This window comes from Ammospiza nelsoni, chromosome 5 (assembly GCF_027579445.1).
Source record: "Ammospiza nelsoni isolate bAmmNel1 chromosome 5, bAmmNel1.pri, whole genome shotgun sequence".
Taxonomy (NCBI): Eukaryota; Metazoa; Chordata; class Aves; order Passeriformes; family Passerellidae; genus Ammospiza; species Ammospiza nelsoni.
In genome coordinates this window covers 13857632-13876425 of record NC_080637.1, presented here as the reverse complement: position 1 = coordinate 13876425, position 18794 = coordinate 13857632, and the positions used below count along the sequence as shown (strand labels likewise).

The window sequence follows — 18794 nt, the reverse complement described above, 5'->3', positions numbered from 1 at the left end:
ACTCCCATGACGACCCAAAACTTGGCAGAATTCATTTCCCTTTGGCTCGGCCGCCCGACAAAGCCCCACCTCGGCGGGGCCGCTCCCGCCTCAGGTGCGCCCGCCCGCCGCCACCTGCCGCGCCCCGCCCCGCCCGCGCCTTTCCGGCCGCGGCCCCGCCGCTCCCCCGCGCCTGCGCAGCGGCGGCGGCGGCGCGGGGCGGCGGTGCCGATGCTGCCGGACGGTGCCGGGCGCGCGGTCGCGGCTGGCGGCGGGGCCGGGAGCGGAGCCGGGAGCGGAGCCGGGAGCGGAGCCGGGCAGCGGCGCGCCCGCCGAGCATCGCGCGGCGCGGGGCGATGAACTCGCGCAAAGGTACCGCGCTGCTGTGCCGGGCGGGAGGGCGGAGCGGGGGGGGCTGCGCGGCCGCCGCTGCTCACGCCGGCTCCCGGCTGTTCTCTTCTCCCGGCAGTGCTGGCCCTGCAGGCCCGCAGGCGGCGGCCCAAGCAGTCCGCGGCGGCCGGCAGGAGGGACAAGCACCCGGCGTCTCACAAAAAGTGAGTATGGGGACCCCCGACCCGTCGGGACGGAGCGTCCCCCGCGCCCCCTCCGTTGTCTGTGCTCCCCTCGCGCGTCGCTGCCGTAACCCCCGGGCCGTCCCGGCTGCCGGTCCCGCGGACGCACCGCGGCTCCCCCGGCAGGCACGGCGCCCGCCCGGGCCGGCTCGCCCACGGGGGTGTCACCACGGCCGCTCGGGCACCGTCCTCAGCCAGGGCGCCGGGCTCAGCATCCCTCGGGCCGGGCCGCCCGGTGCCCCGTGGAACGCGCCCGGCGCTCCGGCCGCCGGCCCTGAGAACCCCCGGCTTGTGGGGGATCTGCCCAGCCCACGTGTCCCTCTTGGCTCTCCCTCCAGTTCTCTCATCTTTGTGGTCTCCTTTCCCAGTGCTTTCTGTTCCGAGGTGTCTTTCTGCATCATTGTCCCATCTACAGGCAGTCCTTTTCTCATCCTCCTCGGTACCATCAGACTATTTCCCCTTCCCAGATGTGTCTAATCGCCAGCTATGCTGATACCAGTATCTCTTTGGTTTAAGTTTCTGTTAATCCTACAGATAAGAACAGAAGTTGTTCTTTGTTTTCCCCTTCTTGTCTTCCGCTAGCCCTTCATGTTCTTGTCACTGTCCAGTTATCTTTTCTCATGATACTTGCTCACTGAACCACATAGGAACATTCTTCCATCTTTACAGTGTTCACACTTCATTCTTTCCTACGACACTGTGGCTTTGGACTATTTTCATTTTTTGTCCATGAAGGATTACATGCTTGTGTCACTAACTTTCACTGTGTTTTGGGCAGTGGGACTTTACTGGTGACTCATTAAGTTGCCAATAGGCTCTTGTCTTTGTTTTCGTTTCTTAGGAATTCAGTCTACCTGCTTTGTTCTGACAGGGAAATACATCCTGATGTCACTCATTGCTCTCTCCTCCTAGCTGGCTAGTCTTAGAACTGGGAAGCAGTGGATGGTGGATGGATGGCTATATGTGGTGGGGAGAGATGCTGCTCTCTGCTATGGCAAGTGATTCAAGGGGCAAGGTCTTTTTGTGACTTCTGCTGGAAGAAATAACAATTTATCTCTGACCATGAAGTGTTTGGTCTGCTTTATTTTTCCTAGTTACAATGAATGAGTGCTTTTTTTTTCCCCATTAGGATGGGGAAAAATAACATAGATGAGGTGCTGGTATAGTGGTGATTAGACTTTGGCAGCTAGACTTTTGTTCACATCCTGTTCCACTCATGCTGTTTCCTTCAGCATTGTGTAAAAGCTGTATTGTGCTTTCAGTTGTTTGAATTTGGAGTTACTGCAATGGAAACAAATGTTATGTGCGAGATATGCAGTAATTGATTCCCTTGTTTCCAAAAACTTTGAGTTTGTAGTGTTACATGGATTTGTCTTTTGCCAGTTTGAAAACAGAAATAGGTTAAATTTCATTGTAGCTCTAGGTTCAGAGTTATTTTTGAAGCTTTCAGTTAAGTGTTAACCACAAGGTTGTTAATAAACTTCTACTCATAGGTGATAAAGCAGTCAATGCGCTTCTTAGGGGAGCTAACATCACTTCTAGGGATGTTTTACTGAGTGAGTTTGTTAAAAGTTTGCTCTCACAGAGACATAATAAGTACAGAACTGGTAGTCTTTTTGTTTGCTGAAGAAACTGGCTGCTGTTAAGTGAGGGTGCACAGTCAGGAGCTGGCCATTTGCCTGGCTGAGTCGGCGTTTCCAGATGCAGGGCTCCAATCCGATCAGTTGCCTTATGAAACAAGTGGTTTTGCTGTAGCTGACAAGAGCCGTCTCTTCTCTTCTGCTGTGTATGTTTTCTCTTCATACCACTCCTGTGCTCTGATGACCTACTCTGTTTTGTGCTTCTACATGAAAGCAAAACTCCTTTCAAGTTTTTAAGTCTCCTTGCAAATGGTTGAGACCCCCAAGTAAAAACAGTATCAGACATTTTCAGTATCTCTTTGGTCCTGTTTCTAGCTTTACTTTAAATTCAGCTGCTACAGCATATTCTAGTATTTTAGAGTCATATGGTATCAGTGATGCACATCAAATGCACAGTATCTGCAAATGAAAATGTTGATTTGAGGGGTGGAGATTCTATACCATAGGTTGTAACTTAGTTTTGAGTCCAAAGCACTTTTTTTTCTTTACTGTGGTTCTTATGAAAACTTTTCTATGTCAGGCCAAAGCTTTATGGAGTAACTTCCATTGTTGCTGTTAACAATGTGCTTCAAAGGACACTGCAGGACTTCTCTTGTAAAATTGGCTAGGAGAGTTACATCTTATTGTAGCTTACTTGCAGGCTTTTGTTTGAAGAGTATGAAGGTGATGACACAAGAATAGAAAATTGCAGAACTTTGAATAGCTTTTTGTCAGTTATGACCTTATTTGCCAAAGAAAGCTGTGAGATTGGTCCTGTAGCTCCTCAGTGTTGACCCCCTAAGTCAATGAGAATTGGTGGAGGTGAATCTGGGTTTTTTTTTTGTTAAGAAAAAAAGAAAATAGAAGCTGAGTGCCTTATATTTTTAGGAGGAAGCACTTTGTCTTGATTCAAGGCTATACCTATACTTACCTGTAATAATAAAATTTATTTGGATGGCTTTACTTTGAAATCAAACATCCAGGCTACTGAAACAGAGTATCTCACTGTACTATTATAAGTTAGCACTTAATTTTGGTTGTAATAGATGAATTTACATGCAGTGTGTTCAAACTACTCACATATATTTTCAGCTGGACAAAAGATTAATCGAAATTAGTTTGGATCCTCTGTGATTTATTTCTCCTTAAAGTGGAGGCCTGCATTGAGAGAGGTCTGTGAAATAGTGATTTTGACAGGTGCCTGAGTCTGTTCAGAGATAAACTTGCTTACAGGCAGACAAGCCTGTTTGGTGTCCTTCACTTAGTGCTAACAGATGGCCTCAGGTGCATCTGCCTTTTGCATTTTGCAGAATGGTAGGCTCTTTATGTTCAGAGCAGTACAGGCTTCAACTGGGGTAAACTTGTACCTTGGATATATTTTTTTGCTTGACTTTATTTGTAAGTGAATGTGACAAAACCCAAGTGAATACCCAGTTAGAGTTGTCCTCTTTGGCATGTCAACTGTACGTCTTTATTCAAAGTTAAAAGAAAGCATTTGGTAAGTAAAAAAAAACCATAATCGAGATGATGGTGTGTGAACCTATGGAGAGAAGATTAGTGTGCTGCATATTTTGATACAAAAGTATAAATCCGAATACCAAGGTTGATTTTGGTTTTGTTTTTAAGCAGTACTTTAGAGCAGGTGGAATAGACCATGGGCTGTTACTTTGCAGTGGTGCAGCACATCTGTGTTGGCTAACATGGGAAGTGCCAGATTTCTGCACTGTGCACTTCCAGATGTCTAACTTGAATCCACAAGTATTGTACAGCTATCAAGGCTTCGGATATATTTCATTATTGTGGAATCTTAAATGTGTAAAAGTCATGCACTGCTTTTGTTTGTTACTGTTTTTCTACCACAGTGTTTTCCAGTCTCTTAAAGTATTTTTTTTTCTTAGAAGCAGCATCTATGAGGTAGTTGTTGTTCCCATGAACAGTGGCTGAATGTATTCTGGGCACTGACCAAAGGCCATGGGTGTAGCTCTTGGCCTTTCTGTGTGAGAGTGGCTGTACACTCCCACAGTCTGCAGTGGTTTTGTATCTGCCCCTCAAGCTGTTGTTTTCTTTTCTTCTTGGGATAATTTACTGAAGAATGTCAGAGAAACTAGCGTTAAATTTTTAAAAGCTTTTAAAGAGGAGGATTAGGCAAGATTCAGAAGAGTAGAACCCAAAGTTGTGCCAATATCTAATGAAAGTGACCGAGGTGACCTGAGTTCTCTACCAAAGAAAATTAAATGATAAAATGAAAATGCAACTATATAGCAGTTGTATTCATAATTGATCCCTTCCCTTTTGGTAGTAATTGCTTTTGTTGTGATTCTACTAGACTCTTATCTTTGCAATCTAGCCTATATTTTAATAATCAATAACTAATTCTGTTCTAATTGCCTATGGGGACTTTGTGAATGGGCATTGTTTTACTGGGTTGTTTAAAAAGAAAATAAAAGTTACTAATATTTGAAGAAACAAAACATTGTCTCTCTACCTGTCATTACAGTTCCCAGTATTTATATCTTTAAAGTTCTGTTTGTCTCATCCTTCATATATTTGAAGTGATAACCCTTGCTTCCTGGTTTTCCTAGCAAGATTTTATTTTTCCTCTTCTCCACAATCCTTATCCTTGTTACCTCATTTTTCACTTTTAATCTGTTAACAGTTACAGCATATGGTAAGTGTAAGAGGGATGGTCCTGTTTGAAGTTGGCAGGGCTTCTTGTGTCCACTGTCTACCCCAGTAACACACCTTTTAGGATGTACTCTGCCTTTATAAACTATTGTGTTTGGATGGATCTCTGATAATCTGCAGAAGTGGCTGGAAAAAGAAGGCTAATATAATAAAGCACATGTAACAGAACAGAATTGCAGCAGTCTGCATCTGAGCCTAAGAAAACCATAGAAGAACTTTTTGTATTTAAAGAAGGTATTCTGAACAAGCTTTTTGGCTGAAAAGGGTGGTATAAATTTCAAAGTGAACCTCTGTAAAGGTGCTAACTTTTTCTACATTTCATGTGTACTGCTTTCATTTTAACTTATACATTGGAAAATCCTATGATTAAAGTAGTGTGTAAGTCTAAATACCACGTACTCTGATTTTGTACAGCAAAGCAGCTGGCAGACTTTTGACTGTTGTATCGATGTCCTCCATAATGAAGTAATGTTCTGCTGAGGAAGTCTCTGAGTGTTAATGCTAAAGGAATCTTATCTTGAGCTTCTTGGTTAAAGGGAAATTACTGAATACACCTTGGTGAAATAATGCTTCTTGATAGTATTGGTGCCTCACTGTTTTTCCTCAACAGAAGTTAGTTAATTAGAAGTCGATCATTTGAATGTAGGAGATTAAAAGAACCAAGGGCTTCAGTTGCCTTGAGCTATTATCAATGCTTAGTTTGCAGTTTTCTAAAATGGAAGGGAGTATTCCATCGCTAGAGGTCAATTATATTTTCCTATCCCTGAGGAAAAAAAAATTATGTCTCTACTGTTCTTGTTGCAGTGATAAAGGTCAGAGCAGTGTAGCTGCAGTACATGTACCTTAAATTCCAGTGTTAAAATCGCTTGCTTACTACTTTTCAAACGGTATTAAAATTGTATTGATTTTGTATTCATGTTTGTAAAGAAAACTCTCTTGGGACATATTTCTTCCCTTTGCAATGCTCTGCTTTTTCTGGTCTCATGTTTCACCCCAGTAATTTCTCTGTGTAATAAGTGTTTGTCTGCGGCCTGTTACGTCCCTGTTGTTGCTCACCTGTATGTGATGTTATTCCTTCATCACAGACTGGGATGTCAATTTTTTAAAACAACATTAAAATCATTAAAAAAATCCAAGTAATTAATAAAAATCATTAAAATCCAAGTAAGAAGTAATTAAAAGAATGCAGTTAAGTGCAGCTGAGACCTAAGTAAGGTACTTGACTAAATATGTAATAAATAAAGTGTACTCTTTTTTATGGCCATTTTAATGTTTGAAAGCTAATGGTTTAAAATAAATTGTGCTTCTTTATAAATGGTGGTTTACATTTATGATGATTACATCGTTTACATTGTACTGTTTCAAAAAAGATTATGTAGAACTGAAAACTGCTCAAAGAAGAAGGTAGTAAAGGTGATTGAGGATATTGGGCAGCTTATCTGAAATGTACTAGTCATAAATTATGTAAAGGTGATTAAGAATTATTTTGATACGCCTAAGAAATCATTACAGGTAGAGAAATGGAAGAAGAATAACTTACCTTTACTCATTACAAAACAGTGATATTCAAAGAATGACTCCAGTGGGAAAAAATCCAACCCAGCTTCTTTTAGTGCAGTATAAGAGACAGAATGTGGCTTTGCAATATGTTGTACAGTCTAAGTTACAGCTGGGTTTAAGAAGGCTAAGACAGGTAATCAGCACCATCAGTAGTTTTTAGGAATGCTATTGTCAGTGCAGTTTGATTTTCCAAGCCCCTGTTTGCTGAAGACCTGTCAAGTGAATTTGTCCTAATACAGAGTGACCCACCTGTGTACTCATCTCCAAGCACGTTTCTGGCACCCAGTGGTACAATACTGGCCTGGGTGTGTGTTTGACCTAAATTAGTGTGGCAGCCCTTAGATTTTCAAGGCCACCTGTGTGGATCACTTGCAGCATCTGATGGTATTCACAAGCCTGAAGGATCTGTGAGCCTGGATCCAGACAGGGTGGCTAATGTGTGACACTGCTGTACCTGGCTCAGGAAGGAGCTGTGAAACTGGACTTAGCTCCTAAATCCCAGTGCACAGGGAATGAGTAGAGGTGTGTTGAGAAGAGCTTTCATGCCCAAGAACAGGAGGGTTATGATGATAGGGTGAGAGGCTTTCAGGGAGTGAAAAATACTGAAGGAATGGGCATGCTTGAAATGCTTCTTTCCTGTAGGCTTTGATGCCATCTGCAGGTCTGAGTTTGATGCCAAAATGAGCCTGGGATTGATTTAAAATTGTGAATCTAAGAATGCAGATTATTTCCTCAGTTGCTGTGAACAAGTAGCTTTATTTTCAGGTTTCAGTTCTCATGGTTATGTAACAGCTCAGTAGCTCACTCACCTGTGAAGTAAGAGTCAACATGCCTCAGGAATTTCAAGCCTATTTCACCCTGCCATGTGCAAGTGTCAATTGTGAGATTATAGGCTGTGCTAGGCTTTGGTATGTAAGGGCTGGCCAGTAGCTTTACAACCCTTGTTAGCATGATCAAAAGCAGCAGACTGATGGAGTTGGAAGGTGAGTGATTAAAAGGCAAGTGTTGCTATCAAGTTTCACTGACACACAGGTATCAGCATGCTGCTTGGCTGCTGCCAGGTAACTGAGTTACAAAACAATGGTGATTGGGTTAGAATGAGGCTGTATGGGTCATTAAATGATATTTCTTTTCAGTGCAGCAGTCACAATTCAGCACTTTTATGAAAGAGGGAGCCCTGAGGAAATCAGAGGCTTAAGCTTTCTTTCAAGTTTCCTTCCTGGTGTCAGAAGGCACATTATGACAGATCCCTTTTGCCAGGATTTATTCCCTGGTGAATGTTGTAAAGTGTCAGGGAAACCTGCATACAACCAGGAACTCCATGATACTATTAGGAGTTCTGGCTCAAAAGAATAAAAATCATCTGAATGGATAATAGTATCTGAAAAAACATCTGAAAAAGCATTTGACTTTTTTTTCAAGGTGTGACCTGTTTTGTATATTAGTAACAGTGTCTCAGCACATGTTGGTGTCCAAGTCCATTATGCTGCTCCCTAGACATCTAATCACGTTCCAGTCAAACACTTTTAGGGCATTGCCTCTCTTTTTAAAGTTAATTAGAGATTTTAGTGTTTATTTTTTTGTTTCCCAGAAATGTTTTCTATATAGTGATGTGTAAGTTGGATTGTGTCAACAGTGTTGAGAAGATGAAACACAGAGATTTTTGATAGTTGCTTCCACAGTGTGCATTTCATAGAGACACTCTTTAATGAGGAATGAGCAGTGCTGGGAGTTGGGAGCTTTGTGCTGAACTCAGCAAGGCTTTTGTGGGCAGACATGGTTTGGGCACACCAGCCTGTCCAGGCTCTTGGAGAAGCAGGATGTGAAAACACAGTGTGTGAATCTCAAGTGGACTTAAAATGTGAGATAAAGCTTTAAAGAATTACCAGATACCTGTTACATAAGTGCTTTGATGTTTAGTATGGACCAGTTACTTCTAATTGTTGCATTCTCACTGCTAATCCAAGCTGTTTAGTAAATCCAGCATTTAAAGACAAGGTTGAAATGATTTATACCAATATACAATACCAATTTTTCTTAATTTGTCTAAAACAAGCGTTTTTGAGAATTGGTTAGTTTATCTAAAAATGCTGCAACGAAGTTTGACTAATTTTTAACATATTGTATAAGAAACATGGTACAGGAAATAAAATTATTTATCCTGTTCTTATAATTGCAGAGTAGGATACTTGTGTTCTCGAATGTTTATTTCTGAAACCAGAGAATCAGTTTTGTGTAATGAGAATATTTGTCTTGGGAGTAAAGATGTTACTCTTTTAGATGTTATCATTTTGATCTAATTTTGTGTTTCCAGAGTGACTCTCAGTAGCTTGTATCTCATACACTGCCATATCTTGTCCTAATTGTAGCATTATGAAAACTTGAGATAAAGTTTAAGTAGATCAGACTCCCTTTCTCTTCCACTTGTACCTTCTTTGCACAAGCTGCTTGTCCTAATCCTTGACTTGTGCTTTGCCATGCCAGTGAAAACAGAGTATTTTTAATAGCTGCAACTAAAAGGAACATTAAAATAAACTACAGCTGAATACATATATTGAAGCAAAACCACAGATTTATTTTTAAAGTTTTTCTGTTTCTATACATCAGTGTGTGGGATCACTGTATGTATCAGTGTCTGGTGAGTGGAATTCATTTTATATTTAAAATTCTAGGCCTTTTAAAATGGATTTGTCTGATAGTCTGCCTTTGCAAATGATGAAAAAGGAACATGATAACTTGGGGCTATACATGTAAAAAGGAATAATTCACTCTTTCAGTTGTGCTGAATCAATGTGAATCAGACAATTTGATATATTTGCATTGTTATGCTCCTTTCCCACTTAAAAACAAACAACATTTTCGGTAAGTATGTCAAATAGTAAAGCCACTTTAAAAATAAAACTATGAAATGGTAAAAGAAAGTCCTCTTATGATGGTTTTAACACCAGAAAGTTAAGTGTCAGCAAATAATTAGCTTTTCTGTTTATTTGTGAGATGCATAGATTGCTAAAAATCACTTCATCTGATTTCTTCAATAAGTGGGAATTCTTATGGAAGACATGCATTTAAGTAGAAGAATTTGACTGAGATTTTAAATCAGAAAGTGGCATTATATGTATGATGACAATGTCTCTCTTAAATCTATACAGTGTATGTTTAATTATGGCAAAAATAATGAAAATAATGTAAGAGTTAGCCAAAAATTTTAAAAAGCAAACCAGTCCTCATGGGACCTCTGTGAGTTGTTTCTTAGCATCAGGACCTGATGGGCAAAGTGCAGAGAACATGCTTGTCCTGTTGGTTTATTCAGAATGTTTTTAAGGCATAATGATGTTAATGTGCAAGGGCAGTGGAACTGAATATGTGCCAGCTTTTCCCTAATTACAGTTCACAGCCCAAGGTGTTAAGCTGAATTGAAACTGTGTATGGTTTAAATGACTATGTTAAACTCTGAACTGTGGTGCACCAGATCCTGGCATGTTTGACTTAGCAAAGATTGCTGCAAAAGAGCAATATCCAGCAAGAAAAATCTTAATTCTCAGAGTCGGCTTTTCAAACTTTTTCTCAGATTTTGTTCTGGAGTGATAGTTCAATGTTGATGCTATGAAATTTACATTGGTAATAAAGGAGCTGCTTTAAAATCATACTGCAGAACTAAGTAAAAGATTTTATTGCTTTTGGTGCTTGTATCCTTAATTGATTTTTTTTTCACAGTTTGTGTCAATTCTGCCAATATTTTATTTTTGAGAAAATACATTATACTTCATATTTCATGGCTGATTTGCATTGGTAGCAGTAATGAGTAATAGTTATGTATGTGCATGTACATAAGCTGTTGCCTTTACATAGGAAACTTAATTTGTGAGTCTTTAAATATCATTTAAACTCAGTAGATAAAGTCCCTTTAATCTCATAGCAGGATTGAAGTGTGTAATCTTAGTGTTCCAGGAGAGGCTGAAAACCACAAAGTAGAAAAATTGGTCCCCTCTCACTTCTTTGCCCAGTATCTTCACCTTTCTTCTTGTGTTTGCTTCTTGTGGTGCTCTCATCAATGTATGGCAATTATAAATAAGTGAAATAAAAAGGAGTAAGCTGCCTTGTTTTTAAGATGATCTGGTTTCATTCAAACTGAGTTATTATAGATTACATGCAAATAAAAACTAATCAAGAACTAAATGCATATTCACCCCATTTCATAGGAAAAAATTGAATTTTGGCTTTTATCAGCAGCAATGGAAAGCAGCAAAGGCCATATTTGCTGCCAGTAAACAGAATATACCTAGAATATCAGAATGAAGAGTCAGTGAGTGTATATGACATTGCCTTATTTTAGCACATATACAGGAATATAAAGGGGGGTGTTTGGAGAAAGGAAATAGAAGACAGGGCAGAGCCAGAGTAGGGGGACTGTTACTTCAGCAGAGGAGGGAAAGACTGATGTTCAATGCAGGGTTTCACTGATGGGGAAAATATGTGCATGTGCTCCAGTTAATGTGAGCAGGCGCCCAAAATGCTCTAATAAGTAAGAAAATTGGAAATGGGGACTTAGTGAGGTGAAGAGAGCATGTCTGTGTGTTTGTATGTATAAATAAAATGGCTTGCTATTTCCCCTCCAAGTAACATATTGTCTTATTTACAGGATGATAAATTAATTTTGAACTCACTCTTTTGGAGGCTGGGAAGCAGGGAGTCTAATGAGTATTCCAGCTGTGTGCTTTCTCAGCCTGAAGTTCTTGACTGCTTGTCTCCCATGTTTGCAGCATGATCTGCATCCACCAGCTGCTGAGGTATTCCATTAATGCAGCTTGGACATGTATTGCTCTGCAGATTAAATAGCTACTAATGGATCCATCTGAATCTGCCCTTCCAAATCTCGGAGTCTCTCCTACTACTTTGTTGCAGTCAGGTTTCAGAGAGGTTGCTAGAAGGTCTTAAAGGTCCAACCAAATCATCATTGATAGTTGAGTTACAGTGATATCAGTGTTTGCTGCTTACAGACAAGATGATAAATTCCCAAACTTTGTAGTACCTGCTCTTTCCCCAGTGCCATGCCTACCCTTCTGGGATGGATGCTTTCATTTGGGAGAAGGGAGGGATATCACCAGTCATCAGCCTCCTGGCCCTGCTAAAAGGTCTATGACCTTGATGTTGGTAGCTTTTTACTCCCTATTCTGAAATCCATTTGAATAATTTTTATGTGATTCTGCAGGTTATTTCTGTGCTGCCTTGTAAATCCATGTTACAATCAGTGTCAAGCCATCCAGATTTACTATATAATGTTGCATTTCACAACAGTTTGATGCTTGTTCTTTGTTACTTCTGTGGGTGCAGTTCTGCAGCCAGCAGAACACTGGTGAGGTGTTTGTAGCCCCAAGTCTCTGTATCATCCTGTCACACTCTAGTCCTCTGCAGTGGTTCCATCTCTTGAACCCTTTATACTGCGTTTTGTTCCAGCATCTTAAATAATTATTTACACAGAATAATTATTATTGCTCTATTAGTTCCAGATACATGTATAACAATGGGTGCTATGCTGCACAACTGTACAAGGTGAAACAGTAGCTGAAAAAGTAGGGAATACTCCTTTGATCAGTGGTCTGGTGCTGTTTAATGCTAAAACAAATCTCCAGACAGGCCAAACCTTCAGTCAGAATGTGGAAAGTCCCAAGGCTCACCTTAACACAAAGCCTCTGGCCCATTACAAACAATGGCAGCAGCATTTTTATTGGCTCCATGACCTTGCTTAGTGTGATCCGTGGTAAGCAGCAATCACTGTTCGGTTCAGGTAGCCTGGATGCTGCCAGAGAAAGAGGTTCTTCCTCTACATTTCAGAAATTTTAAGAGGGTTAGCTTTAAGATTCCAATACAACCTGCTTTGTTTTTACAGAAAGTCTCTATAATCCTAAACTATTTTATTTTTATCCTGAATTATTTCCTTGCTGGGAGCTGCAGTAGTAGCTAGTGGGAAAATCTGGGTAGTGGGAAAGTTCTCACTTGCAAATAAGCTTTGGAGAGACCTTTGAAAGCTGCATCTTGTTGAAGTAATGTCTTTAAATTTTGGTCGTTTGCAGAGTAGCTTTTGGTTTTCTTAACATTTAACATGTAGTTATTCAGCACCTCATTAGAAAGCTTTTATTTCTTCTTGCAATAGAACTTTTGAACCTGCAGTCACGAAAGAAACTCTAAGGGCTTTGAGATATAAGAGGACAGAGCTATGTAGCACTGAACTGACTAAACATTGGATAAACTTTTTAGCTAAATATAGTTGAAAGGGCTTGAACACATTTTCAAGGTATTAGCTTCATTATAGAAATACTTGGTGTTCTGAAGCAGATCAGAAACATGGCAGGAAATAATGGAGAGATCTTTTGAGTTTTTTAGAGGATGATAGTATAAGCAAAAGACCTGGTCTGTGTATCTCCCCAAGGTTAAGGAAAATAATAATTTTTTTTCTGATTATGACATCAGTGTGGTTTTTATATAAAATGTATAAAAATGTGGAGTAATAACCAGTCTCTCTCTCTATGTGTATGTAAATATATATATATATTTGTGAACTATGCTATAGTAATACCATTGGCCTTCTTGGCCACCTGAGCATACACTGGTTCCTGTTCAGCCACTGTACACCAGCACCCCCAGGTCCTTTTCCGCTGGGCTGCTTTCCAGAAACTCCGCCCCAAGCCTGTAGTGCTGCCTGGGGCTGTTGTGACCAAACTGTAGGACCTGGCATTGGTCTTGCTGAACCTCATGCTGTGAAAAAAGCTTGGATGCACAGACACATGAAAATTATGTAGGGTTTTTAAGCAGCAAGGTAAAAAGTAAGTATTTTTGTCCTTTAGAAATAGGTACGTAGAAGCAGAAAGTATGAAAATTACTGTTTTATCAATCAGTTTTTACTAATGCTACATGATAAACACCAATGCTTCCATGAGATACTGAAGATGGCTGTGGTGTGAACAAAGAGCAGGGTTATCTGTGACTGTAGGACTGTATTTTGTGTGTTGGTTTGGATCACAGTGAGCTGTGTGTGCCTGGCTGAGGCTGCCCAAGAAGGCCAAAGGCACCCTGGGTTTTACAAACAGCAGCGTGGCCACAGCACCAGGGCAGGGATTGTCCCCCTGTGCTCGGCACTGGTGAGGCCACAGCTCAATCCTGTGCTCGGTTTGGGCCCCTCTGTACAAGAAGGACATTGAGGGGCTGGAGAGAGTCCAGAGAAGGGAACAGAGCTGGGGAAGGGTCTGAGCACAAGTCTGATGAGGAGCAGCTGAGGGTGTTCAGCCTGGAGGAAAGGGGGCTCAGGGCTGTGACCTTATCACTCCCTACAGCTGCATGACAGGAGGCTGTGGTCAGGGGGGTTGGCCTCTTGTCCCAGGGAACAGGAGACAGGAGCAGAGGAAATGGCCTCAAGTTGCACCAGGGGAGGCTTAGATTGAGTACTAGAAGTTTCTTCACTGAAGGGGTGGTCAGATTGCCAAAGGAATGGACTGCCCAGTGAAGTGAGGGAATCACCCCCTGTGGGAGTGTTCAAAAGGCACATGGATGTGGCACTTAGGGACGTGGTTTAGTGGTGAACATGGTGATAGTAAGTCAATGGTTCCAGTTGATGGAACCATTAACTTATGCACAGTCTTTTCCAACCTAAACGATTTTATTATTATATGAAATAACAATGGAAAAGTTGCATACATACTAAGAACTTCCTGTCTAGTTTTTCTTTTCTCATATAACTTGTTGCCATGATATTTTCTGAAAAATCCCTTTGCCATGATTTTTCTCCTGAGAAGCCTCAGAGGAACAGAAAAACAATAATTATCTGCTGCTGTGGAATGCAACAGGTGCATCTTTGATTGGTCTCATGTGGTTGTTTTTAATTACTGGCCAATCACAGTCCAGCTGTCTTGACTCTCTGGTCAGTCACAGGATTTTATTCTCATTCCTTTCTTTTTCTGGCTAGCCTTCTGATGAAATCCTTTCTTTTATTCTTTTAGTACAGTTATAATATATAATTTTCTTTTACTATAATAGATATCATAAAATAATCAGCCTTCTGAAAATGAAGTCAAGATTCTCATCTCTTCCCTCGCCCTGGGACCCCTGCAAACACCCCACATGAACTAAGATGCACTTGCCAGCAGAATTGTTTTGAAAATTGTTTTCTTTTATATTAGGACTTGTTCTGCATTTTAATTTCTGTATTTAGTCTATTCAGATCATCTTGACATGAAACACAACAGCAGACCTACATTAAACTGAGGACCAAAGAGATGGGAAATATGTTCCTTTTCTCTATTTTGTGCTCAAGAAAGTGAAAAAAGTAAACTTTATACATAGATTTTCATAGTGGTACTTCTCTGGAATTATGTGCTTGGAAAGTTTTTTAATATTGCATTATTGCGTAACACAAACCAAATGATTTTATGATGCTGTTTTATTCTGGCCATAGAAATAATTTTATTTTGGGGAGTATGTACTACCTTAGGCTTAATTCTGTATGTAGTCATTTAGGATTTCCTTTGTTTTGGGTGGAAAGCAGAATCAGATTTTTCTATACTGATGAAAAACTATATTTGATGGGTCTTGGGAAAATTCTTGTAGATGTTGATGTTCTCCTGCTGGCTTTTATGATTATTTAATATTGTTGAAACAGGCCGCTAGGTGGCAATATCAATTAAAAAATTTCCAATACATGCAGTTCAAGTTGTCATCTAAAATGGGGCACTAAGGAGTAGGTTTGATTGAAGTGAAAACATTACAACTTGTTGTATGCAAAATTTTCTTGATGTAGAGAGGAAATGTTCTTCCAAAGCACTTCGTGTGGGTGATTGGTGACTGAGGACAGCTGGGTGTATTTGCTTGGATAGAGAGGAAATGTGGTTTTCTCTTTTTTGTGTTTCTGCAATACCTGTTAGACATTTGCAAAGGTGAACTATTATCATACCACTTCTTGATGAAGCTTGTTTTAACCTACCAGTTAGAATAAGTTGGGTTGTATCAACGTTACTTGAGAAACAAATCTTTATTGATGTGAACACGAAACATTTCAAACTACTCGATTTAAAATCAATATGAATTTACTTATGGCTGTGGGTGAAATAATGAAATATGTAATTGTCTCTTACAAGCAGACACTTACTAATGGGTGTGCTGATTTTATCTTCTCTGGTGTGGGTGCCCCTGTACAGCATACAGGCTGGGTGTGTATGTGAGAGAGAAGAGACTTGCTCAGCTAAGCCATACAGAAACCATTTCCCATGTCACAGGGCTTGTCTTATCTGAGGTGTCTGCTCCTTTTATTTAGATATGTATGTCTTTTTTCAGCATGGTGATTGAAGATGCTTTTGCTGGTGTTCCTGCTCAAGCTCCTGTTTGGGTTATTACTTTGGGAATACATATAATGAAATTGCTGGCATGTGGTAACAGTGACATTTCTGCTTCAGTGTGGTTTTACTGGAGCCCCTGTCTGCTGCTCCATCCTGCCTGCACCTCTCCACGTGCATTTTTGAAACATCTGTGTAGTATGCTGTGCTCTTGTTAGGCTTTATTCCTGGGTGTTTTACCTTTTTGGGGTTTGTTTCCAATGCTTTGTCCTGTCAGTAATGGGCATGTCAGTAACTCTGCTGTGGCCCTTGGGTAGTTCTGAGCAGGTAATGCTGTCATTGCTTTAATACTTAGCCTTTATTTTGTTAGGACTTATAATCATTTAATCAGGCAGGTGCTAGAGGAACTAATTTATCTTGGAGTGATTTATATTTTGCCTTTCTTCTTTTTGTCTGCTGTCTATTAGGGTTTTGCAGTGACTGTTTCTCAGTCCTTATGTCATGCAATTTCTCCTGATCTATTTCTGGTGCGGTTGATACAGCACAAGCATTCCCTTCAAGTGCTGCTTTTCAAGTGGTATTGAAGATTCTTGATTTGATGATCTTTGTGCCCAGTAAACTGTCATAGATCAGACTGGGCTGTTTGTTCAGAGAGGTTGTGAGTGGTGCTTCCTACATTCAGGGGTGGTGTTCTCATAAGTTGCTATGTGTAGTATATGAGGTCTAGGCAATTAAGGATTGTGCCATTAAGGATTTTTATTTTTTGTTTGGTTAAGTTTTTTTACAGGTTTAATTCAGTTTTCTTTTCCATTTACTTTTTGAGGTAGGTAATTACATTGTACATGGTGGTATTGTTGCTCTAACATGGTTCTTTGCATGCACTGCCTCTGTAAGAGTGGGTGGTTTAATCTTACTCTGTTACAGTAGACATTTAAACACTACTGGGATAAAAGAAAAGTATTTCCAAAACTTTGTATTGTGGTAAGACCTATGCCTGTAGAGTCTGCTGCTATTAAGGTTTTTATTAAGTTTAATAATTTATAATTTATGCAGTATACTGTTAGAGGCTGTGTGAAAGTGCTTCATGGCTATAGGCATAGGGATCAGTAAAGCCACATTGATATTGTCTGGGATAACTGAGCAGGGAGTGTAAATGCTAAAATTCACTTAGCAGGCAGAATGAGTTGGCAAATGCTGTTAAAGGTTTTTAGACTCTGATCCAGAATCCAATGCTGACTTTCTTGCTGTTATTCCTCTTCCTGGTAATTCATCATTGCATGTTTCTGTAGGTGAAGTACCTTGGTTATGTTTGAGGTGGCCTGTGTTAATGCAAGGCAGAAACTTGCCTGTGTTATGTATTAAAGTGTATTTTCTGTCATTGTGTCAGTTTTGAATCCTGATGGTATTTCTTCTACCACGAAGAAACACTTGGAATTCTCTTAGCTGTCCTTTTTCTCAGGGTTTATTTCATCCAAAAATAATGTTATGTCATTGCTGCTTAACAGTTTTTCTTCCAGGTGTGGCATGTACTTTGCACAGTGTGTCCATGCCCTCCTGGCATCGTTGTTCTGAGTGCTTTGCTTTCTGTGATGGTCTGGTGTCTGTGTTACCACAGGCTTACCATATCTGAGTCTTTTCAAAAAAGTCTCCCTTTAATAGTTTTCTAATACTTTTCTGTGATTTTCTACCTTAGTGTTGCTCCCTTGCCTCTTGAGGCAGCTCCTGGTTCTATAGGGACAAGGACATCCATGACACAACCTGAACATTCCTTGGACTTCAGTGCCATCAGGCTTTCTTTATTGTGAATTTTTTTCCTAATATTTGAATTGTATTTCATTTGAGTATTTTTTTCCTACTGATTAATCCTATTAAGAGTGAGTACTGATTGCCTTTGTTCTTGTAAAAGCTGAATTGTCTTTGACTAATTTCAGCTGGATTAATCACTAAGCTGGTCCCTGATCACATTTATGTCTGGGAGAGTTTTTTTCCTTTGGAAACAAGAATCCTCAGATAATTTAAAATATCCAAAAACATAGCAAAAGCCAAGAGATGGACTGCTGGAACTACTTGCCTCAGCAAGTATCCCATCAGGACTGGTGCTCTGTAGACAGCCCTGTGCTTTTGTCTAAGACAGATCAGAAAGTGGGATGCTTTGTGGGATGTCTGTTTTCATGTCTGCCTCGCATGCTGCAAATGCTGGCTTTAATTCCCTTCATTTAAGGCAATTTTAACTTTTTTTTTTTTTTTTTGCTGTGCTTTCCACTTTAAAGTTTACAGATTTCACATGCTTTTAATGTTTTTTTTTTTTTTTTCCCTATGCAAATAACAGTTTTGTTATTTTCCCTTCTGCTTCTTGAAGACAGAGTAAATTCTGTAGGTGTGCCCTTGGTTTGTGCCTGCCGGTGACCCAGCAGAGCAGTGCCTGGTGTTGTGTCTGGCGGCAGTACAGCCCTGGGGAGCAGGGACTGCAGCTGCTTCTGCCCTGGGCCACATGTGGCTCCTGGAAAGCAGCACAGGTTGAACGCTCAGCACCCAGGCTAACTGATCTGTTGTTTCTTTAAAATCACCAGAAGTGTGTAAAGTAGTTCAGCGATTCTTCCTGTCCCTTATGATTTGTGCTCAGGAGCTGCTGCCAGTATGTGTGTTTTTGTAGACCCTGAAATAAAAAGTGTTTGTGGTTTGTCTGTTTTTCAGTGGCCCCTTAATTGTGATATGACAGGCAGGGGAAAATGACTTGCTGTGATTTTGCAGAACTACAATAAACACAAAGTTGACAATGAGTTTTGGTGGTGATCTGAAAGATTTTGGAAGATGGCAGTGGCTTTTGCTCCAAAATCATCTGAATCCATCTGCTGCCTTTGTGGATTTTCATTCCTATTCAGTACTGCATGCTTTTGAAAAATGGATTCAGCAAAGTGGATCTGTTTTGGTAGCTGCAATACAAAAACATTTATTTGTGTGTAGTAGAATTATTTTCCTTACTTGTTTTTTACTTTGTAAAAGAAGAGCAAATGCAATGCAGTTTGGCTACAGGGCTCATTTAGTTGAATCCTGAATAC

The 18794-nt window shown here is 40.4% G+C and overlaps 1 protein-coding gene across 6 annotated transcripts in view; it reads left to right on the top strand.

Annotated features, from left to right (window-relative positions):
- Positions 1-209: 209 nt before the first annotated feature.
- The window catches only part of SRPK2 (SRSF protein kinase 2), a 128178-nt gene continuing 109593 nt past the window's right edge, over positions 210-18794 (top strand). For 5 of the 6 annotated variants that reach the window (XR_009418457.1, XM_059471681.1, XM_059471683.1 and 2 more), the window contains exons 1-2: positions 210-351; positions 449-533. Coding sequence is in view for 4 of the 6 variants with exons in the window: in XM_059471681.1 (XP_059327664.1) it covers positions 336-351; positions 449-533 (101 nt within the window). In the remaining 2 variants the exon portion in view is untranslated. Of the gene's footprint in view, positions 352-448; positions 534-18794 lie in introns of those variants that run through there. The other variant, XM_059471685.1, reaches the window with a different exon arrangement.